At 41.3% G+C, this 24,877-nt stretch overlaps 1 protein-coding gene across 1 annotated transcript; it reads right to left on the reverse strand.

Annotated features, from left to right (window-relative positions):
* Nucleotides 1-2,028: 2,028 nt before the first annotated feature.
* LOC133919210 (uncharacterized) lies at nt 2,029-5,060 on the reverse strand. The gene is made up of 2 exons (XM_062363531.1): nt 4,633-5,060; nt 2,029-3,457 (listed from the first exon to the last, which is right to left on the reverse strand). The coding sequence occupies exons 1-2, from the start codon at nt 4,696-4,698 to the stop codon at nt 2,357-2,359; spliced, it is 1,167 nt and encodes a 388-aa protein (XP_062219515.1). The 5' UTR covers nt 4,699-5,060; the 3' UTR covers nt 2,029-2,356.
* Nucleotides 5,061-24,877: the final 19,817 nt, after the last annotated feature.

The following is a 24,877-nucleotide window of genomic DNA, read 5'->3' on the forward strand; positions in this document are numbered from 1 at the left end:
CAAGTCCGTCCATGGAGAGTCGAACAATATCCGCGGCGAAGAGATACGGTCGATAGGTACCCCTGCCTGCCGGTAATACTATGACTACTTAAAGAATTTACAAACAAATCTTAAAAAGCTTAAGAAGCTAACGTGTCACTAATAAATACACTGTGCTTCGTGAAGTAAGGTCATCTTCAACTTATATTTTAAAAATTTATTTTTTATAATATTATTATAATATTTTTTATTTTTTTCATCTCTAACTACTAATCTATTTACTATCTTCCATTACTCTCTCCTCTTTTATACACAAACATACTCAAGAAACAGTGTTACCGGATGTCTATTTCATTCGTAAATTTGTCGATGCTCCTTCCCTGTCGAGTCGTTTCCGCATCACTGTATCACTGAAAGCAACTCTGCTGGAGAACGAATGCCAGACTCGTTTCCATATCACTGTATCATTGAAAACGACTCTGCTGGAGAACGGATGCCAAATGAGAGCGATCGGAAAAACATTGTAGCACCAGGATAACAACTCCGCTGGAGTTGCTCTAACGTATCAACGACGTGCTGCTGAATCAATGTGTCGCTGCCACGTCAATTGTGTACAGGATTCAAGTAAGTTTGTCACCAAAGTGTAGCACTCCTCGTACCCCTACACGGTGGCGTGCGACGCCGACGCCATCGGCTGCGCGGGTCAAGAAGAGCCCGCCGCGGCGAAGGAGCGGGGACGCCGTACGTGCGTTTGCCTGCCCAAAGTAACGAAGCGGTCCAACGAGCCAGCCGACAGGCACGCCGCATTATCCATTGGAAAGCGGGCGGCTCGATGAATTGATCGATCGATCCTTGGCCGTGCCGCGCCGCGCCCGCCCATGGTCAATCATGGCAGATGGCGCAAGGGCTGGCTGCCACTAGCCACTGCGGCGACTAGCTCGAAGAAAAATGAGGGAATATCTTGCGCCCAATTTTGGGCGACTAGCTCGAAGAAATTACTGTTCCCAATGACACATCAAATTCCTCGCGAGATCGACCGTAGATAATGTGAGCTGCTATTGCCACTTTCGAAGATTTGCAGTATAAAGTCTATTTGACAAAATTCTCAGAACAGCTTAGCAGTTATAACTAGATTTCTATCAAACAAAAACTGTCAGTTTTTATTCTTTAAGTGAAATTTGTGGGAGTGATAAAATAGAAGCTGGAGAATAAAAAAATAGCTTTTCTTGATTCATTTTCCGCACAGAATCATTTTCTCTATATAATTTATTCTATAAAATCATTTTTAACCACAGAATATTCTCTCAAAGAATCACTCTTTACAGAGAATTTGAATCAGAGAGAACTGTAACAAACAAACCCTAAAGTCAAACAGTAGAGTCCTTTTGCGAATGCTCATATCTTTGTAAAACTGTAGGGTTCATATCTCTCTTCTGGACCACTGCTCCCGGAACGTGCAATGCAGGACACGGGAACGGAGCAAAAGCGCGTAGGGCCGCACCAGAGAGGAAGCGGGGCGTTTCCAGGACTGCAAGCCATATAACCAGCCAATCCGCAGCGTGTTCGTCCAATCTGGTTTAAGTTGTCAAGTGGACAGGACACCCGACACGAACAGCCTGTTCCCACCAGCTCAGCTCGAGGCACACATGGCCCCGTCCTCTCACGGGTTGCTCAACAAACAAATCATTTGCAAATGCCAACACTTCTCACTACAGTGTTCAAGACGGGTTACCCCAATTTCAACCTGCCAAACGGCCCTTCAGGACAGGATTTGACACTATGCAGATCTTACTAACCTGCTACGGCAGCCAAAAGCCACCCTTCTTGTTTGCAAATCGATCAACTTGCCTTGTTCTTGGACCAAGTTTGAATTGGAAGATGTCATTTTTTTTTACGAGTAACATGAACAAGAACTCAGAGAGCCACTGTCAAAAGTGAGAAGGCGGCGATTGCCGCCAAGGCTAGAAGTGAGAACGAATGAATATGGAACTCATCAGGTAAGTGAATGACATTGTACAGCATAGAGGGAAAAAAAAATCTGGAATATCGTTCAGTATGAAATCTACAATAGTTTCTGAGTTCATATATCAATCATGGAAGCAATGGATAAAACTCAGGTGGTATAAATAAGCACATACACTGCTGAGCTCCTCTGCAAAACAAGAACGCAGCGATCAAGCATGCGCTATGCTGCTGTCAGGACTTTCAAGGTTTGATTACACGGTACAAAATCATGAACTCAACCAACAGCCAAGCGATCACTCAACTAAGTCAGCCAATCGTATCAGATACAACCCCGCCACGGCAGGGCGTTCCTCCAAGGGGACATCAGCGACGTCCATGCGCCTCAGGTCATGATGCAAACCACAGCTAGTGCCTAGCCACTTTCTCTCCTGCAGTTGCCAGGAAGAAGATATCTGTACCGATCCACTTGCTCCAGCAGATAAGCAGGAAGATGAACAGCAGAGTATGTACTCGGAATAGGCCCCAGCTTGGCAATGATTTCTTGGAATGTGTATTCTTCAGGAAGCATGTCGAAAAGATCAGCCCCTTGGCATATTACATGCTGAATTCTTTTCGGGTTTAGGAAGTACTTGAATCTAATCCGATCAACATGGCTGTAAGCTTTCATCTTGAAGATAAAATCATTAATGTAGCGAAAGCAAAAGCTGCAGTGCCACCCTGAATCAGCCAGAAGGTCATCTGTTTGCCGGAAATGTGCATACCTTGTCTTTCCAGCCCGGTATCTGTGTACTGAAGCTCTCCAACTCTTGTCATCAAGAAAAAATTGAAATGAGTAGAGGTAGTTCCTGAGCTGGAGATGAAGTATCTCGGGAATATCATCACACCATCTCAAGAGGTTGATCGTATGTCCACTTGGGATCTCATCAACATCAGACATGATCAACAGGTCATCATCTGTGATGCCTGCAATCTTTATAAGCTGGTCGAGAGCAACCCTTTGATATGACTCCTCAACAAATGGGTTCTCTCCCTTCACGAACCTTCCCCCTATCATACCGTACGTCAACCGCGACTCAGCAAATGCAAACCGTTGGCGGCTTTCCTTGAAGTGAAGATCCTTCTTTATGCCAGTGAAGGTTGAGTTGGACTCGAGCAGAACAAATTCTGAGACATACGGGCTAAGCTCATGCCAACGGATATCAAGAATGTCGAGCTCATTGCTGAAGAGCACAGCATCAAAGACACGGCGTGGAGTCTCTCGAACTTTCCATCCATGCAACTTGCAGAGGTTTGCCATGGAGACATTCTCGTGATAGTAGTGAGGAAGTACTGTGAATGGCTTTGGGGGCTTTTCCCAGATCGGTCGGAGGAAGTAAGTGACCTTCTGGCCATGCACGTATATGACGAAGATTAATATCGGCACACCAATCAAGAAGATCAAGAGAGCCTTCAAGTCAAAACCCCGCAGGGCGCACTTCAGCCTTGACATGCTCAGAACTGACTTTGAACCATGCTGCAAATGAATTCAGAAAGCAAATGAGAATCCAGAGAGCCAATAATACAACTCAAAAGATGGCATGAATTGAAAAAAGGTAGATAGGCAATGCACCCAGATTTTCATATATCTAATCTAGTAATCTTACTCCAATGAACTGATTACTCCTAACTCAGGATATCAGTTTAGCATCAACTCAACTTGTAAAGCTTAAAAACAAATGAAAACTCAGAATGCACTGCAGATTTGCAGCCAGAGGCTTTGGGCAAAATATAATTACGCGACACTAGACAAAAGAAAGAGAAAAAAATAATTCACTAAACGTGTGAATGGCAAATAAAAAGGTTATATATGAGCTGACAAAAAGCTGACAAACAAACCGAAAAAAATAAACTACTGACATAGAGCATAATGAAGCCAACCGCTGAGCATAGGGAACGCCACAGTTATCACAAGTTCCTAGGTTTAGAACAGATTTTTTTTTAATATCCGCCGTGAATGTGTAGCATCAACCAAAAGGATATTCTTTTTTTTTTTGGTTCTACTGTAATAATGCGTGTGTAGTAGATTAAAGAAATATCTGGTGGACTGGTGGAATATGCGCATTTTTTTCTTAAAGAATTGTATCACTATCAGTGATAGGCTGGTGCAGATCCACCAACAGGAAAGCAATCAACTACTATTATTTATTTAAAAAATCCTGTCGAAAACACGGGAATTTGTCGAAAAAAAACTTGAAATTTTATAGCGAAAGAAAGATTCCGGGATTGGGCCAGACAGCTCAATTCGGCCAGCGCGCGCGATTCTACCATAACCAGAAGAATCCAGGCTACCCAATTTCTTTAGCACCACCACCTAATCCCCATTTTCAGCATCCGCGGCAGATGCAAGATTCCGCGGAAGCAATTACGCGAGCATCTCTGGTCCCAGACTCGGAAAATCTCACCAGTACCCAATCCAAAACCAGAACTCTACTGAGATTGGCAAAGTAGCGGGGCAAACACGAGCAATTGGAGCTACCAAAAACTTCAAGCAAGCGGCTTTAGCCCAACCAAAACGCGATAAAAAAAAACAGCAGGGAAGAGGAAACGAGAGGCGCCTCCAAGACCGGGGCCGCCCCCGCGGACTAGGCGATCCGCCGGGCACTCCACGCGGCGGGAGAGAAAAGGGACAGATCTGGAGCAGGTTCTCACCTCGCCGTCGCAGACGCCCTCGCAGATGCCGTCTGTCTTCTTGCTGTTGCAGTAGCCGGCCTCCATCACGGCGAGGACGACGAAGGGAAGCAGCAGCGGCCGCCCAAATCACAGGAGGGCCACGCGCCCCGGAACGGGTTAACACGGCGCGCGTTCCCCTTTTTCCCGCACGGCCCCAATGGCGCGCACGATCGGCTACGCCCTCTCCCCGGTCCGCCGTGGGAGCAGAGCCCGAACCTCGCTGCCGGCCGCCGGTGCCTGGCTGTTTTCTGTTGCCGCTTGCTCGCCCTCGAGGGGTCCGCGTAGTCGCGCTCGCGCCTCCGTCCTCCTTGCCGCGTGCGGGCGAGGGACGCGTTCGGGATTTTGGGGAAGCACGGGGGTGTGTGAGCGCAAAAGGGAGTCCGATGGATGGTGCAAGACGAGGGAATTGGTTTCTGGGAACCGCCTAATTATAGCCGTTTGGGTGGTGGCCTGCTTGCTCGTGGCGTTGCTGGCCGAGGAGAGATAGAGAGAGACGGAAACGGATCCTCTGCAGCAAAGAGCTAAAGTGGAGTGCATTGGGAGCACTTCACAGCCCTTGATTTGGAGGTGGATGGATTGGATCAATCGCTACAGTAACAATACAGTACCTGCAGACTCAAACAATGCAGCTACAGTAATCCGCAGTAAACAGTAATTAATTAATGCAGAGGACTGTAGCAGTAGACTCATATTACTGTACAAACAGTAATCCTCTACATTAATCATCATTAATGCAGAGGATCTGTGTCCGAGAGAGACTGGTTTTTCAAAGGTGTATTATCATCTGGACTTTTTATTTAATTTTATTTCTGAAATTTGCAAATATATGTGCTTGTTTTAAAAAATTGCAAATATGTGTGTATAAATCTACAATTTTTCAAAACGGGTGCACATATTTGCAAATTCCAGAAATAATATATATGTATATAAATTCTCATCTTCTGCTTATTTCAAGAGCCGAGGCCTAAAAACAAGACCATGTCAGATCTCTTTTGTTAATCATATGAACGAATTTTGCCGATTTAAAAAATATCTTCTTGACGAAGCAAAAAAGAAAATTTTAAAATTTTATCTTTTTTTTGCTTGGCTATTTTCGGTCAGGAGTGGTAGGCGTGGATGTGATCAAGGGGCATGGTTGGGTTTGGGCATCCATACAGCTCACACTGATCAGCCTGTGTGGGTTGGATTTTGAATTGTGACGATGGTGATGAGGATCTGAGATGTCATGACAAGGGGCATCTCGGCGGGGTGCTTCTATATGCTGGTGTGCTTTGGCGCTATTTTTTTCCTTTTCCTTTTACTTCCTTGCTTCTTTTTATGAGAGGTTGTGACTAAATCATGACGGATCATGTGAAGTACCGTGTTGTCCTTTTCTCCGCGTGTGATATCTTTATCCATGTAACTTTCGATTGAAATACCTTATGCTAAAAACTTACATAAAAATAGTTTTTTATGCAATTGCAGAAAGACAGATGATCATATCAAAATGCAAATAATGGTAGCAAAAACAGCTAAATTCATTTCTACTGTAGCAAATATGTTTTGCGTATATATATATATGATTTTGATGATTAATAACAACATAGCTAATATGACTAATATTTTTTTAAATATATATTTTAGTAGGTCTCATAGATGCAATATATGAAGAAGTCATCTAAGCGGGGACGAAGATTGTTCAAATTGGAGGAGTACCAGAAAAAGTGTACGCGTCGAAAGGTCCGACGCAGATTAGATTGTATATGTCGGAGCATTTCGGCTCATGGCAATTGTACACGCCGAAAGATCTGGCGCATGAAGCCAATACACGTCGGAGTGTTTTTGACAATGGGAAGAAAAGCTAAAGCACGTTGGATGGTCCGGTGATATGGAGTTAGATACGCTGGGGTATTTCTTGAAGAGTGAAAATCAACATGCTGGATGGTTTGCGCATTGATGATATACACACCGGAGTATTTTATGCAGAGAAGAAAATGGTTCAGTTGGCAAAAACAGTGTACACGCCGGTCCGGCAATGAAGCTGATGAACACGTCGGAATATCCGGTGTTCATAGAAGGTTTGAGTGGGGTTACAACGGCTAGTTTTTGAAGGATGTACACGCTAGATAGTCTGGTGAGTACAATGTTATTTACACTGGATCACCCTGCGTATACAGTAAAGTTAAGCTATTATGGCAATGGCTAGTCCGTGGGGTTGAGGCTATAAATATTCTCCACACAGTCATTTTAATATGCTGGAGTCCAGAGAAACTCACATACACTTAAGAAGACATCTAAGCTACCAAAGTACTTAAAGTGATCATTTAAGACAATTAAGCATATAATTAGAGAGTGATTAATACTAATAGGCCTGGAGAGAGTTGTGTCTAGGTGTTACTGCCTAAGAGGGGATCAAGGAGTAATACTAGTTTGTATCAAGTGGTACGTCAGCACCTTGGAGTCTTGATGACTCGCCGACACCTTGGGCCTTAGTGGCTCAAGCTTGTTGACCCTCCAACTTGGTGTGGAATGGCAGCAAGACTCTTGTACGGGGACGTGGAGACCCTTGGCTTGTTGGCTCATGCTCCGAAGTGAAGATGAAAACAAGTGATCGAAAGAGATTCTTGTGGTGAGACCTTGCATTAGTGGTTTTGTGGCTCAACCTACTTGAGACCTAAGTGGCTCAAGGGTCGTGACCGGGTGCCATTCGAGAGCTATAGCCTAGGTGGCTGCTCTAACATGGACTAGGAGTGATGATTATGTTTTCGATACCATGTGATAAAATCTCTTATACTGAGTTTGCTCTATCTACCATGTTTACGTTTCTGCATTTACTTCTTGCGATCTATCCTTGCATGTTGAACTTTATAGAGTAGTTTTCTTTTTTAGCTATCAGTTGCAAACCTTTGAACGGTAGAGTAGACACACTAGATAAACCTATAGCATATTTAAATAGAAATTGATATAGATTTATCTTGTGAAGTTTTTTTGAGTTGATTAATTTTAAGTGTCCTAATTCATCCTCATCTTAGGACGTCACTGACCCCTACAATTGGTATTAGAACCCTATGCTCTTGATATGCTTAATCACCTAGAATTGTGACGTCCGGGGTTGGGATAGATACCATAGGGCTCCATATTTGAATGACACTAATTTCCCTTGATGGAAAATTTTAATGACATGTTTTCTTCAAGCCAAGGGGTTAGATGTTTGGAGAGTTACTGAGGAAGAGATGAGGCAACACCTCACAAAGAAAGAGAAACAATACGTTGTTTTAGCGAAGAATATCTTTTTATCATCTTTATGTGTTGATGCATCTAATCGTGTTTATTCTCTTACCAATGCACATGATATTTGAACTAGTTCTTATTGAAATATACGAAGGCACAAAATATGTGCACAATAAAAAATATCATGTGCTAGCCTCTAAGATCAATAGTATCAAACAATTTGCCTATAAAAATACTAATGACATGTACTCATGTTTCAATATTCTTATTAATGAGATCGATGAGGTAGGTTTGATGTCAATTGGAGACGATCAAGTGCTAAGAAGAATACTTCAAGTTTTTCTTCCAAAATACAAGTTAATGGCCTTCATCATCTACGACAACAATGACATCATCAAGATGACTCCAAGCTAAGTACTCGGTAAGATCACCACTCGTGAAATATCCATAAACATGGGGGGCGAAAGTTTCTTTCTCATCTGACGCCAAGAACATTGCTCTCACAAGTAACCAAACATTATGCTCATACATGAAGGCAAAGATGAGGAAAAAAAGAGCAAGAGTCAAGCTCCAGAGAAGAAGATGGTGATCAAGATGAAGAGAGCGATGAAGAAGCCGAGAAAAGCACATCAAGTGATGAAGAGATTGATACCAAGGTCGTCAAGCTCATCTCATAAGTGGAGAAGAACGTCAAGAGGATTAATAACAAGATTGATAATCGAATCTCTATGAAAGACTTGGTCAACACAATTGATCATATTAAGAAGAAAAAGAAGATCAAGAATAAGAGGGACACAAGGGGAAGATGCAAAGCATTTGCAAATATAGAAAGATGGGTGAGTGCAGTTGAAGATTCAAACTCAAGTGATGAAAGTTTCACCATCCACTCTTCCAAAAGAAACTCTTCCTTAAGGTCATCATCACACAAAGTGCCTTATAGCTAAAGGTACAAAAAGTGATGTAAGTGATGATGAATCCGATGAGGATTTACTCTCTCAAGAAAAACTTTTTTAATTGATCAATGAGAAACAAAAGGCCTTAAACAAAAAATGTAAAGAACTTAAGAAATTCAACGCCCTTAATGATATTCGTGCTACATTTATGTCTAATTATAAATAATTATTAAGTAAATTCAAATTGCTAAACAAAGAATATGAAGAACTTAAGGCAAACTTTGAGTGTATTGAATCTCAATCTAAGATCACTTCGAAGCAATCTACCTCTCTCTCTTTAATTTTAATCCTAAAATAGATATTTCTACTTTTTGTGATGATTTAATCGATTTTTTTAGCTCACCTCTTTGCAATGAGACATGCGTTGAGAATGTTATTGTAGAATCACCTAATGATCTCATTGCACAAGAAAATGATAAGCTCAAGAAAGAAGTGGAGAAGCACAAGGAGACTAGATTAGACAAGGGACATATCCAACCTCCTTAAGATAAATGTGATACCATGTTGAAGAAGCTTGTGGAGGGATCAACCGTGACATGTTTTAAGTGCCATCAAGAAGGCTACAAATCTTTTTAATGCAAGCAAACCAAGAACAAGACCAATGAGAAGAAGAAGATGAAGAATCTCTCCAACAAGACCTTCAACCTCTATACCAAGCCCAACTACAAGATCAAGAGCAACCACTATAAGCTCAAGAAGTAGGACAATGATAAGACGGTTGCACATATAGTTAGCAGAAATGACTGGAGGTGGAACCAACTCATTTGGGTGCTTAAGGAAGTCATCACCAATATGAAGAGACCATAATCAGTTTGGGTTCCAAAGAAGACTTGAAGTCCATGGGTCTTCAGAGACTTGAAGACTTGGCTCACAAGATGGAGTGCAGATTCAAGCAAAGAAGCCAAGTATACAAGTTTAAGCGCGTTAATGAAGATCATGATCATCATATATCCAAATCCTCACTCAAAGGTAAAAGATGTAATGATACTAGATACAAAACCCTTTCAATTAATGAGTACATTTTCCTTATCTAGGATTGCATGCGCTTATCTCAATTTATTGCAATGCCTTCTATAGACTTCCATATGGTAGGATTGCTTATGTTTCTCTCGCTAACCCATGAACAACCTACATAGTTTATTAGTCATAGGTTCTTTTTATAGTGCTAGTTTTACAATTGGTATTCTTTATATGCCACGAGTCTAATCTATATGATACATTCTCTATTGTTATCAATGACAAGTGTATATCTTTCATAAGTATTCAACATTTATATACATGCATTTAGGGGGTATATCCTATGAGTTGTGATTTTGAGACTAACATGTATTTCGAGTTGTATCTTTTGTAGTCTTGTAGAGTAATCTACACGTCCGCTGATGTATGAAATGCTTATTTATCAATTGGTATCATTATCAATTTATTTGTTTATTTTAGCTACATCCATACATAATATAGCTTAAACTTCCTATCTTAACATATTATCTAGTTGTGTAAATATTTTTATCTTATCATATGTATGCACACATAGAGAGTTTAGATCATATTATGCGAGTTTCATTAATTGCGATTCATGTGATTTTATTCAATTGTTACGATATACTTGAATTGAATCACTTTAATTGGTATCATTTTATTGGATCATAGTTTATAAAGCTCTCTCTCACGTTCTCTAATATTTTTCTCTTGAGTTCAACATAGTTTTAGAGCCTTTTTTGAAGATTATTGATAAAGGGAAGAATTTTGATGAACAAAACAAGTGCAAGATGGCATGTCTAGTGTAGAACAAGCAAGAATGCAAGATGGCTAAGGATGCTAAGGTTGACAAATGGGAGAAGCTCTTGCATAGGTTAAGGAAGATAGTGACGATAGAGAAAGAGAGAGCCACAAAAAAATGGGGATAAAGTGAATACAAAGTAAATGTAAGAATAAAGGTTAGTGTCATCACCATTGATATCTTTTGTTGTTCTTACCATGCATCCAAGAAAAGTGGTAGGACATTGTTCATTATTTGCACCATTTACTTTTGGTACTATCTATTTACTACTTGTTTTGGTTGTGTTGTCATCAATCATCAGAAAGTGGAATATTGTAGCAAACATACCCTTAGGAGATTGTAGCGACCATATTTAGGGTATGTATGTGATTTTAGTGGTTTATGATAATATAGTCAATGTGATTAGCATGTTTGTTAAGTATATATTTTAGTAAATCTCATAGATGTAATACATGAAGAAGTCACCTAAGCTGGGACGAAGATTGAACAAATTAGAGAAGTCTCAGAGAAAGTGTACACACCGGAAGGTTCAACAAAGAGGAGATTATACACGCTAGAACAGAAGAAAAAATATGCTATGTATGCTTCAGGAAGTTACAAGTTAAAAACTGTAAATAATACTGCTAGAGAAATCTTAGCGATAATATATGCAATAAACTATTTCTAGTTATATTTAAGGTTTAAAGAATTTACAGTTAGAGTAGACTGTGAAGCAATATGTAGATATTATAATCAAATCAATAGTAAGAAGAGTTCTACTGGAAGATGGGTTTGTTTGAAGATATTATTGCTGGAAATGGCTATAAAGTTATTTTCGTTCATATAAAATGAAAGGATAATAAGTTACCTATCCTATTTTCCCGATCATCTATTCTGCAGGCATGAAGAGATTCATGAATTTTAGCGGGTTTGAATCATTCAGTTTTGGAGCTGAAAATAAGCTCAGAATATTTCTGCTAAATTCATATAAATTTAAGCCAAAAAATCATATAATCCTAGATGAAGTTCAAGAATGCATACTAGACAATTTCTGGTATCAATATAACAGTAAACGAGAAGAGAAAGGATATATGCTATCAATATTAAACAGTCTTGCTGAATATTTCCATATGATAAAAAAATTACTGCCTACATCAGAGAATCCCGAGGTAATAGAATAGAAGCCAATATATGTTGTATATGATGGAAAGGTGCCAAGAATATGCATATCAGTTGAAGAAATATTAGCTCAAAAAATAGAAACAAAATTATCATAAGGGATGTCGTGGAAAAAATATGCAAATATTGATGAAGTTTTAAATCAAGCTCGGAAAATTTTAGGAGTAAATTATTATATAGAACCAGCTGCAAAAGATAATATTCAAAAATTTAAAAGAGCAAAGAATAAAAAAATGCCAACAACAGCACCTTGTAAAATTATAAAAGAAGAAGGATTTTCAAAAAAGCCTACATATAAAGAATGCTTGATGAAAGATGTAGATCATTTGGACCGGTCATATATAGATTGAAAAGTTGAAAAAAAAATCGAGTCAATATCACCACAATGGAAGATAGAAATGAAAGAAGAAATTCTAAAAGAATTAAGAAAGGATATGAATGATAAATTTGAAGAAATGAAGAAAGCTTATGATGAAAGATTTGAAGTCCCACTCTCATATGACTTATGATGAAAGATTTGAAATCCCACTCTCATATGAAGATATAATGGATATTGTCGGATATGGGCAAAATCCAAAATAAAAAATTAGTATATGTACGAATGTATTGATAAGTAATATCAATAATTGGAGCGCGGAAGGCCCATGCACGCAATGCAGAAGACGATAGACTGAAGACGCCAATAATCGGAGACATTCATGTGAAGACGAAGACACCAATAAGTGCAGGCACTCAAGCAGATACTCAGGAAGAAGTGAACAGAAGACAACTTCATGTGGCCTCATGCTTTATCGGCAAACGCATTCTGTCGGTAGGCGAATATATTCTGAATATTCCAGGCTATGTGATTCCTGGCTACTGCCTAGATAAAATTAAATGAGGAGGAAAGAGCCCCTCTCTTGTTATAAAAGGCAGCTTTAGGCAGCAGACAGGGAATATACCAGCCACTAGCCATCAAGCATCCTCCAGAGCAGAGCGAGAGCATCCATATCACTCTCTCTTATTCCTTGTAATAGTCCACTTATAAAATAGGTTATATTGAAGAAAGAAATTGTGCTACCATCTCTGTAAGGTAATCCTTCATGTGTAAGTAAGTATTTAGGGTTTTCGAAAGGAAAAACTATTTGTAAGCTATGCTTGTGGAAATGAAGTAGTGTTGTCTCTGAAAATCCTTTAGTATTCTAGTTTGTCTATATGAGACGAGTTTTTATGCTATGTACCCTATATGAGAAACCTCTTTGGTAGTTTTCAGGTAATCCTTGTATCTCGCATAGCTATAATAAGGAAAGGAGAACTCTGTGTCTGTAGAGAAGTGTTCCTTTTGGGTGGAACTGCCTGGGGTGATGATAAAAACTTATTACATATATTCATGACTAGGGATATTCACGGAAAACTTTGCTGCTCCTGAAATAAGCTAGCGATAAGAACGGTGAGTACCGGGTAGTTACGACTATTATGCAATCGGCTGAATTGTTGGTTTCGCCAACCTGCAAAAATCCTTAATTGCATCACTAAATACTACTGAAGCAAGAAAGGTCGCTTTCAATATTGAATATTTTAATATTATTGTTACTGTTCAAAATAGTGTTTAATAATATTAAATTAAGTTTTTACTATTTACACAGTGTGCAAATACTACTAAATAGTATCTAAATAATATCAAATAGTATCCAGATAGCAATTCTTGAATATAAAATTATACGTAGGAAGTGTACGAGTTGATATGGAAGAATTTAAGAAAAAATTAAAGGAAGGCAATATGGTTGTCGTTGATGGGGATGGAGAAGCTGTGAATGTGCATTCTTGCAATGAAGCAGTGGATGAAAGCCTTGAGGATGGAAATGAGACCCCTTACTTTGACAACAATGAAGATGATGACTCATACGATGAAGAAGGCTCTGATAGAGAGCTTATGAGAAAGGAAAGAAAGTTCCCAAGGTTTGATATTAATACTGGAATACCTCACTTCACAGTTGGAATGACTTTTAGTAGCAAAGCAGAGTTTAGGTCAGTTGTGGTCAATCATGGGCTTGCTGAAAGGAAAATACTTAAATTTGTGAAGAACGAGGGAACAAATTGTAGAGTTGTATGTACTTGGCCCAAGTGCTCATGGGTAATGCATCTTTCAAAGACTAGCAGATCTAAAAAGTGACATCTGGCCAGATGCAAAGATCAACACACATGCCCTCCTACAAGAGATAATTCCAAGGTCATATCTAGGAGGATAGTAGACATGTATGAGAAGTTCATTAAGGCTAACCCTACATAGAATCTTGAGCTTATGATGGAAAGGGTACAAAAATAAATCTTTGCAGATGCGAGTATCTCTAAGTTTAAGAGGTCTAAATACATTGTATTGAAAAAGAATGTATGATTCAACTAAGGGGGAGTATGAGATGATGTTTGACTATCAAGTTGAGCTGCTTAGAAGCAACCTAGGTAGTATAGTTTTGGTGAAGCTTGATACATACATGGTGGACTCTGTTTTCTTGAGGTTTTATGTCTGCTTTGATGCATGTAAGAAGGGCTTTTTTGGTGGCTGCAGAAAGGTTATTGGTCTTGATGGCTAGTTCTTTAAGGGCTTAACTAATGGAGAGTTGTTGTGTGCATTGGGTAGAGATGCAAATAACCAAATGTGCCCAATTGCATGGGCTATTGTGGAGAAGGAGACAAATCAATCATGGGACTGGATCATCTCATTGCTTTTCAATGAGTTGAAAATTGGAGATGGTGATGGGTTGTTATATCTGATAAATAGAAAGTAAGCACTATTAACTTTTAATATTGCACTTTCTTGTGTAGCCTGTTGTAACTTCTAACTTGTGACATTGCATTTTCAGGGCCTTTTGAATGATGTGGAGACTTGGGCACCCAAGGCAGAGCATAGGATGTGTGAAAGACACATATATGCTAATTAGAGTAAAAAGTTCAAGAGCAATCACTTCCAGAAGATGTTTTGAAGGTGTGCCAAATCTCCATCAATGAACCTTTTCAACTATCATATGACTAACTTAAGGGAGCAGACACCTGAAGTAGCAGATGCAATTCTGTGCACTGATCCACATCATTGGAGTCCAACCTAGTTCAGGTTAGAGTCTTTGTGTGACTCAGTGGACAACAATATGTGCGAGTCTTTCAACCATTGGATTATAAGATTTAGGTTCTTTCCTATTATTAGTATGCTTGAAATGATTAGATGCTAAGTAATGGTTAGGATTTAAGAGAATAGGGCAAAGGGTGAAAAATGGGTTGGTCTGATATGCCCAAACACTTTCAAGAAGCTGAAAACGTACAATATAATCAGGGTTTTACCATGCTGTTAGCAATAGAAATAATGCATTTGAAGTCACTCACAGAGAACACAGGTTCATGTGAATATGAATGACCACACTTGCTCATGTAGGCTTTGAAAGTTGTCAGGATTGTCTTGTTCACATCCTATTTCTTCCATACACTATAGCTCTAGGCCGCTGGAAGAATTCATAGCTAAGTGCTACCATGTGGATGAATACAAGAGGAAATATGACTTATGCCTACTACCTGTTGAAGATAAGACTTGTTGGCCTACATCAGATAGAGATAAACATCTACCACCTAGATGGTTGAGGATGCCTGGCATGCAAAAGAAGGAGAGGAAAAGAGAAGAACAAGAGAAAAGGAAGCCTGTCAAAATATCTAAAGTTGGTACAATCATTAGATGTAGCAGTTGCAAGGGCACTGGTCATAATAGGTCGACTTGTACTGCAAAGAAATGATCTACTACAACTACAAGCCAACCAGTACCTCCTACATCTACTTCAACTACAAGCCAGCCAGTACCTCTTACACTAGCTATAATAATAGTCCCAACATCTCAATAAAGTTGTATCAATAGGGGCAAGAGAAAGGAAAGACCTTCCACAAGCATGACATATCAAACATCCAAGAAAACAGAGCAGTGTCTATACTCTGAGAGCAATGGAACAACAATTTAGAATGTAAAGTGAACTTCAATTTTAAATTTTCTCTCATTTGTTTCCTTCATGTGCATGTCTATCTTTCTATTTCCTACAAATGCAGCCTTGAATACCTAGACAAAGGATTGTCAAGACTACTGCAAAAACTATTGCTGCAAGTCATCCAGGTGGTCAAGCATCAATCCATTTGGAGGCTCAAGGTAGAGGAGGTTCAAGTGCAAGGGTTAATGTGACGATGTTAGGAGCTGAGACTGCAAGTGCTTCAGTCTATTCTACTGCACATCCATAGAAGATAGTTTCTGCAAGGCCTCCCTCATTATTACATCTGCAAGGCCCAAACCATATGAATTAGTGAAGGTATGGTTCTGTAATGTAGTAGTTGCTTTTGTTTAGCCAAACTTGTGGGTTATGAAATATTAGTGATGTTATTAGCCTGAACATGTGGCATGTTATGTCATTTACCGAATATGTGGATTGTTCAGTTACTGAAGTCAACATGTGGCTTGCTATGTTAGCTATATTATATGCCGACCTTGTGCCTTATGAAAATTGTTGTGTCTCATTAAAATTAGTTGCCTAAATAATTTCATAACAAAGATACATGCATTTTATAAGACCTATACAACCACACCACTATCATCCCTATACAGAAAGCTAGTGCATACAACATCATTGATCTATCCTTCTCTAATTTCTGAACTCTACCAGCTAACTCGATATGAGCTCTCTCCTTCTCCACATCACATCTTAGAGCAAGGATCTCTATCATGCAACTGCTTTGTGTAACTTTCAGAGTATCATCCTCTATCAACTCTTGAACCTATCTTCTTGCAACATCAAGCGCACTTGGCAGAGCAGCATTTTCTCTGCACAATCCACTCATCGCTTCATGCAAATCAATCACCACCTGCTTCATGAAACCTTTGATTGGATTGTCACGCCAGAACCATAAATCGTAACCTCCACACTGCGCACGAAAGCAAATACGAACAAATCAAAAGAATACTAAGCATTGGAACACCGTAAGCAAATCCAAGTCAAATTGATGACTTACCCTTAAGTTAGTGCATTTTAGATACCTCCGCGCTGGGTTCAAATCGCTTCATGAGATGAATCGGGCTATCTTCACGCCGCATTTGCACATCACGGTAGGCGTGTACTACAATAGCTGCTCGCGGTACGGAATTGGAGATGAGTACTCTTTATGCTTGCTACCAGATCAGGAGCTCCACGACCTCACGTTGGATGTACTCGAGCTCGTTAGCTCAGGCTACAGATTGCAGAGCTTGGGTTCCTATTTGGTAAAGGGAAAGGGAAAAGTGATAAGCAAGAGAGAGGCAACAAGATTATAGCCGACGTGGGCACATGTACGATTAGAAAATTGTCGTCACGTCAACTTTAAATCGTTTCAGGTGAGCTTAGAATATATAATACGTCAGGATAGTTAGTTTAAGATTAGAGTTATCCGATTTTACAGTTAGAGATTAAAATCGGATGGGATCGCCCGTGAAATCAACCAAAAATTTCCGAGACAAAAAACATTTATTTTTTTCGTTGCTTCCAGCCGAAGGCACGCACGCATTGGCGCCGCGCCCGTTGGCGGTGTGGCGATTGCTCGGTGGGTTGACTTGTTGGACCGCCAGGTGACCGCAGGAACAGTAGACTACGATGACCTGGCCTGCTGCGCCATCAATGAAGTTGGGGTGGTCACACGCGAACTGAAGGTCACCACAGGAAAAAGAAATCCGAACTCAACTTTGTTTGGGCGTGTAATGCTTGTTTTGTACTCATCGGAACACAGAGATCAGATGAGCTGAGCACAAATCGCTAGCCATGACGGAGCACAAAAACAACCGGTTTGAAAGCGGGGTGCAATTATTACTGTTTAATCTTTTTTAAAACAATCTTAACAAATAGATTCTCTATAAATATTATTTAGAAATAGATTTTTCGTACGGCGTTATAACCTTTTACGCCGTTGAGTCACTGTGCAGCACCACCGCCATCGACCTAAACCGGTTCAGAGCATATGCATGTATCGATTATTTTAACGGGCGATGATTTGAATGAGCTCGCCGTTGTCGCCTGTCACACGACTCACACGTACGCACGCACGCGCAGGCGTGTACCCGGCCACACGGAGGCAGCAGCAACCGCGCTTGGCGTACTACTTCACGCAAGACTTTGGTTCCATACTGCTGGCGAGGATATCCGGTTCCTACCCAACCGCATGACAGTGGCTCTCCCGTGCTTAATTACATTTTTAATTTACTGACTAGCTACTGGCTTAGTCCAATTGACCGGTCGTAGAAAGAGATCTTGAGACTAGAGTGTGTGAGAGAGAGCGCCCCGTCGTTCAAAACAGACAATTCTGAGCGGTTTGAATCAGTTGCGTATTGTTATGGAAAATACTAGCAGGCCGGCAGACCGCAGATGGGCTTTTGTGGGCTAGAATTGATGTATTCAGGTCTTATCCCGCGAAAGAAAAACGGAACGAAAATAAAAATATCTCGAATAAAAAACAGAAAAATAACAAAATGGACGAAAATATCTCAAACTGTTTCCGGTACCGTTTTCGCAAGAGCTATACCGTTTTCATCCTGTTTCCGAATAAGATCCGAAAAAACAAAAACAATCAGAAAAAAACGGGATACGACATCGAGACAGGACGAGATTTTCCTGTTCCGTTTTCATCCCTACTTATTGTGGCGTTGTTGCTCGTCAGATAACAATTTTTAAGGGCAGTTTTTCGTCAGGTAACACGGGTAACGTGTCAGCCATCGTGCATGAGTTTTTCGAAAAGATACGCGGACTTGTAAGAAGATAACAGCCCTGTAAGTTCAGTTCAATTCATCTCGAAAAGAAAAACACTGCAACTTGCTGCGTAGCTTCCTTGTCCGCGTTGCTTCATTACCGATTGCGACTAGCATCCACGACGACTTATCCACGACTTATCGACGACGACTCGATCAAGGTCGACGGCAGTATAAGGCGTGTCGTCTCCTGACGAGTGCAGAGAACCTAGGTCGGTCGGTCAAGAAACAGCCATGCGCGACGCGAGTGCGTGAATCATGGTGCTGTTAGACTCGGTCAGTCGTGGATATTTTTTATCACTCGCGTACCCAAGTTGCTCTGCACGTTTGAGATCCAAGGCGACTGTATCCCCTACATTAAACTAAAGATGGCCAAATGGGCCGTGCTTATTGGGCCGGCCCGAGGCACGGAACTGTAGGCACGGCCCAGGCACGGCCCGGCCCGAGCCGAGATGGGCCGGGCCGGCACGGCACGAGGCCACGGGTCGTGCCTGGGCCGAGCGCGCGGCACGGCGGGCCGGCACGGCACGGCCCGGCTGAGACGGGCCGGCACGGCACGGCCCGGCCCACGGGCGGCACGGGCACGGCCCGGCTCAGGCACGGTTGGCCCAGGAGGCACGGCCGGGCCGGGCCGGCACGGCACGCGGCGGCCCATCACGGCACGGCCGGCCCATCACGGCACGGCCGGCCCGGCACGGCACGGCCCACCGTGCCGGCTCGGCACGCGGCGGCCCACGGCACGGCCCACCGCGGGGGGCACGGCCCGGCCGGCACGTGGGGCACGATGGGCCGGCGGGGGCACGCGGGTTAACGGGTTAAACGGGCCGGGAACGGCCCGTTTAACCCGTTAACCCGATATTTTTGAATTTTATAGCCGTTTTGTGACCGTTTGAGCTCCAAAAAATTCGAAAAAAATTGCAAAAATCACCATTTTTCACCTATAAATAGAGGAGCACCTTGCCCTTCCATTCCACACCAGCAACACCATTTTCTCTCTTGTTTCCTCCTCTCATTCTTGTCTCAAAGTTCTTGAGAATTAGCGATAATTTGGCAAAATTAGTTTGAATTATTGCAAAAAAATCCGAGCAATTCCAAAATCGTCATCCTGCTGATTTGCTATCTTGAAGTTGAAGAAATCTTGGTGATTTTTTTGCATCGTTGTTGAGTCTTATTTTATTATTAGTTTTATTATTTGATTATTTCTAACTCTGAATATTTGTAATTTTTGTAGTGTCATTCGACATTGATCATGGATGCCGGTGATCATGATACATCCATAGATCATGATTTTTTTCTCCAAGGACTCACAGGGGACTACGGCCCCTTTGATACTAGTGCTGCAGGTGATGATGGACCCGACGGTGAACCTCCGGTTGGTTCACATCCAGATCCAGGTGATGCAGCAGGAGTGCCATCGTCAGGCTCTACAAGTGCGCACACATTAGCAAGCAGCGGGTCTAAAAGATCAAGAGCCGGTACTTCCGAAGTTTGGCAAGACTTTGAAAGGATCTACAAAGAGGAAGATGGGGTAAGTGTCAGGTATGCTAAGTGTTATATTTGTAAAAATGAATTATCTGCAAAGCCCTCGGGTGGAACGGGGCACTTGAAGAGGCACGCCATAAGTTGCAAGCGAAAGAGTGGAGCAGCCATGAAGCAGACGGTGTTGCAGTACAACCCCGACGGCTCTGTTCATCATTGGGAGTACGACTCTGCCAATGCTCGAAAAGAGCTATGTCGCTTCATTGCAAGAGCGGATCTACCACTCAATATCGGTGAGTCTGCTGCATTTGAAGATTACATTAAGCAAGCTCATAATCCTAGGTTCACGCATGTTTCTAGACAGACAACTAGTAGGGATATGGTAAAATACTACAATACGTGTCGTAGCAAACTTAAAGAAATGTTGCAAACATGTACATTTTCAGTTGCTTTGACCTCGGACATATGGGCAGGTAGGGCTAGAGAGGATTATCTTAGTGTGGTTGCTCATTTTGTTAATAATGATTGGGAATTAGAAAAGAGAATAATAGGTTTTCGCTTGATTGACAACGCGCATACCGGTGAAAATATTGCTGAAAAAATATCTCAAGTAGTTGCAGACTTTGGCCTCACGAATAAAATATTTTCTATCACTTTAGATAATGCCGGTGCAAATTCTAGAGCAATGGATATTCTTACTCCGTTGTTTAGTACTTATGCTGAATCTTTCTTGTTACATCAACGTTGTGCTTGTCATATTATCAATCTTATAGTAAAATCCGGTTTGAAGAGGTTATCGCGATACTTAGAAGATTTTCGTACTGCAATATCTTTTGTGAACTCCTCTAACCAACGAATTGCAGCATATAAACAGTATTGTGTTGCAATGGGTGTGCGTCCACGTAAGTTTGCTCTGGACATGCCGGTGAGATGGAACTCTACTTTCTTGATGCTTAAAAATTTGATACCATATAAGAGCACATTTGGTGTGTTTATTCATACACATTACCATCAGCATGGGGGTCAAACTTTACTCACGGAAGCGCATTGGTATGTTGCTGAAAGGATACTGGAGTTTCTTGAATTTTTTTATGATTCAACTGTGAGTTTATCAGGAGTTTATTATCCAACATCTTGTTTAGTAGTGCATAATATTGTTGAAATTGCTACTCATTTAAACAACTATGAAAATGACAATCTTTTAAGAGATTGTGTAGTTCCTATGAAATCTAAATTCTTAAAGTATTGGAAAGAAATTCCTTTGTTATACGCTTTTGCCTTTATTTTAGATCCTAGAGCTAAAATTGCAGCTTTCTGTAGAGTTCTCGCAATTCTAGGTGATGCTCTTGGCCATGATTATTCTAATTATTATACTAATGTTCGTTCTAAGTTATTCGAAGTTTATAGTAAATATGAAACAAAGTATGGCGGAGTTCGCCTGCAACGACCTCCACTAGCACCCACAACAAGTAAGAAGACGACAACGTGGGGAAAAATATTTGGTGCAGGTTCTTCATCAAGAAGTTCAGACTCTTCGTCACGATCGTCTACGGGCACCGGAATTCCAACATCCGGAGGGGAGCTAACTACCTTCATCGACAGTGACGTTATCAGCCACGAACAAGAAAACTTCAACATACTGCAATGGTGGCATGAGCACAAGACGAATTATCCAGTTCTTTCACTGTTAGCGCGAGATTTGTTAACGGTTCCTGTATCTACAGTTTCTTCTGAGGCTGCCTTCAGTCTTACAGGAAGGATAATCGAAGAGAGAAGAACAAATCTGTCAAGTGAGATGGTTGAAATACTCACCATAGTAAAGGATTGGGAACAAGCTGAAGCACGAATGCAACACACTGCAGAAAATACTGAGCTTGAAGAATTATTCCAAAATTTGTATCTAGATGCTGATGAGAACGTGTAATTTTAAATTTTCTGAGCTAGGTTGTACTCTTTTTTCCTTTGCTAGAAAGGTTTTTAATGAGGCAACCTATCAATAAAGCTCATTTTTAGAATTAATCATGTGCCCCTATTATTTCTAAGTTTTTTTATTCATGTTTTTTGTTTATTTTTTTAAAATACCCCCCGCGGCCCCACCCCCACCTACCTCTCCTCTCATCCCTATAAATACCATCTACTCCATCTCAAACTCCACCCTGCCCACCCATCTCTCTTTTCCTATTTGCTAGCCAAGTAGCCAGTATTCACTTCACATCAAGAAACTAATTCCATATTTCAATTCATGGATCAAGGCGCCGAGAACTCAGGTGTATGGTCTCAAGTGTGGCAACATTTTGAAAAGGTCTTCAAAGAAATTAACGGGGAACAGGTAAGATTTGCTAAGTGTAATATATGCAGTATAGAAATAGGTGCCAGATCTTCACATGGAACGGGACACTTGAGGAAGCATATGAAAAATTGCAAGCAAAATTCTGGGGTTTCTAATGAAACCATGTAATTTTCGGAGCATAATCATTGGTTGTACTCTTTTTTCCTTCTAGTAGAAAGGTTTTTAACGAGGCAACCAATCAATAAAGATGTTATGTATTTATTTTCCATATTTTTTATTGTTTTTTTGATTTTTTAGCTATTATTTTTGATTTTTTCCTATTTTTTTGAGTGCTGACGGGCCCAACGTGCCTCCACCGTGCCGGCCGGGCCCGTCGTGCCTTCCCGTGCCGGCCGGGCCCGTCGTGCCTTCCCGTGCCGACCTGGCCCGTCGTGCCTCCACCGTGCCGATCGGGCCCGTCGTGCCAAACGGGCCTATCGTGCCTCCACCGTGCCGAACGGGCCCATCGTGCCGAACGGGCCCATCGTGCCGGCCGGGCCCATCGTGCCGACCGTGCCGTGGGCCGGCCCGGCACGGCACGGTGACAGTTGGGCCGTGCCGTGGGCCGACGGCTCGGCACGCGGGCCGGCACGGCACGGCCCGTAACAGTAAATGGGCCAATCGGGCCGTGCCGATTTCGGACCGTGCCGAGATGGGCCCGTGCCGGGCCGGCCCGATTGGCCCATTTGGCCATCTTTACATTAAACTTCAGTAGATGATTCCGTTAATTTTAAAGCTCCACATCTATCATCTTTAATAAGCACTATGTGAGCATATAAGTATAGTAATACGAGTCTACGAATTATACTGATGTTTCTTTAAAAAAGTTGCTACACTTTCAAACCAGAAACGACTAGCTGGTGGTTATAATTTAGTTTGGGAACGGATTGATGGTACTAATTAAATGGTTATCGGTGAGGCACTTATACTAAACCAGTGATCGATACGTTATTTAAGTAAGATGCTTCAGAAAAAAGGATAAAAACATATTATAAAACCGTGAAGAAAAGAAAATATTTGGTCCTCAGTTCAAATTGTATGTCCATTTGTGCTCACGAGACAAGAATAAGCCCTAAGAAATAAACATCCGAATCATAAAAGGCTAGAAGCTCTCTTTGTTCCAAGACATACTGTAAGTTAATTTGAGTTGTGAAAAGAAAGTGATCTAATTTATTTCAGTTTCTTCTGGCTCCAACGAATTACAAACTAAACGTAGGCATGTAGCACACGATTTTATCTTTTGTGTTATTGCTTGACCATAGGTATTAGGGAGTCCAATGAGGCATATCCTTCCAGTTCCTGCCTCTCCAGATTTGGCACTTGGCACAGCCACAGTTGAACAGTATCTAGTCCCAAGCTGTAAATTTTGAACCAACAGCAAGAGGGAGAGGAACTTGTAAAGTTTTAATTTGTTTGGAAATTGTTAGTGTTGTGGACAAGAATCGTCAGAGATCCAAACTAGTCAGCTGGGACAGCTTCTATCTTGGCCAGGACTTGATTATGTGTAGTATGAAGTAGATCGATCATGTATTATCTTGGCCAGGACTTGTCGGTTTTAGACAAGTCACTGCATGGTTAGTGAACAAGTGTAATTCGGAGAGAAGAATCCGTAAACATCCTGTACACTCCAAACATGACTTCGAAACTAGTAGTCAACGAGGTTTTCTCATCAACAAAGAAAGCACCGAACTGGACGGCTTCCAACGAAAAAACCAAACAACAACTCGGCCGCATCAGACAGAACAATTCAAGTCGCATATCCAAAGTGTTCTTTTCGAGCCGATCTTCATGGCTAATTTTTACCCTGTCATTTCTGGAACTGTATCATTTATCCATCGACTTGAGAAGAACCAAGTGGCACGCACAATTTACGACATTTGACACACACGCATATGCTGTCCATGTCAGCAGCAATTGAAAAGCAACAGGCCAAATTTTGGAAAGATTGGACGGAGCTGAGGTTAGGATTGGGGAAGTGTCCCAATCTGTCTTTCAAACAGGTGAATTTAGAAAATATCATCAAGATCATCAAAATTGAAAAATGCCATTGGTATGTTTATAACATGAGGTCCTACGACCCAAATATTATTCTCACAACCAATATTATTTTCTTATATAGATATCTTTGTAATGATATTCATCTAATTTTTTCAAGCAGGATAGCCTAGAGCAGAGACATCGTATCTGCTAGCCTCACACTAAAAATCTTCTCGATTATCCTCGTTTCACGTAGAGTGGTTACTCTCGTGAGGTTTCAAAATCTAAATTCTATAACCCAACACTTGCAGCTTCGGCTACTTTTGGAGAACATGTGGTTTGACGTGCTGAGGTTTTTGATAAATATACTGCAATGAGAGAATTTAGTTGGTACCCAGCAGAAATGCTCCAAAATTCAGCAAGTTTTGCTGGCAGCTGCGTGTCGTTATTCCCCAAAACACACAAAAGCCATGTGAGGGAGTGACCCTCCGGGCAAATATTCTCGCGATCAAAACACTCCTGGGACCAGCGATGACTGAGTAATTCCTACACCTGGTGAGTGGACGTCGTCA

This window comes from Phragmites australis, chromosome 5 (genome assembly GCF_958298935.1).
Source record: "Phragmites australis chromosome 5, lpPhrAust1.1, whole genome shotgun sequence".
Taxonomy (NCBI): Eukaryota; Viridiplantae; Streptophyta; class Magnoliopsida; order Poales; family Poaceae; genus Phragmites; species Phragmites australis.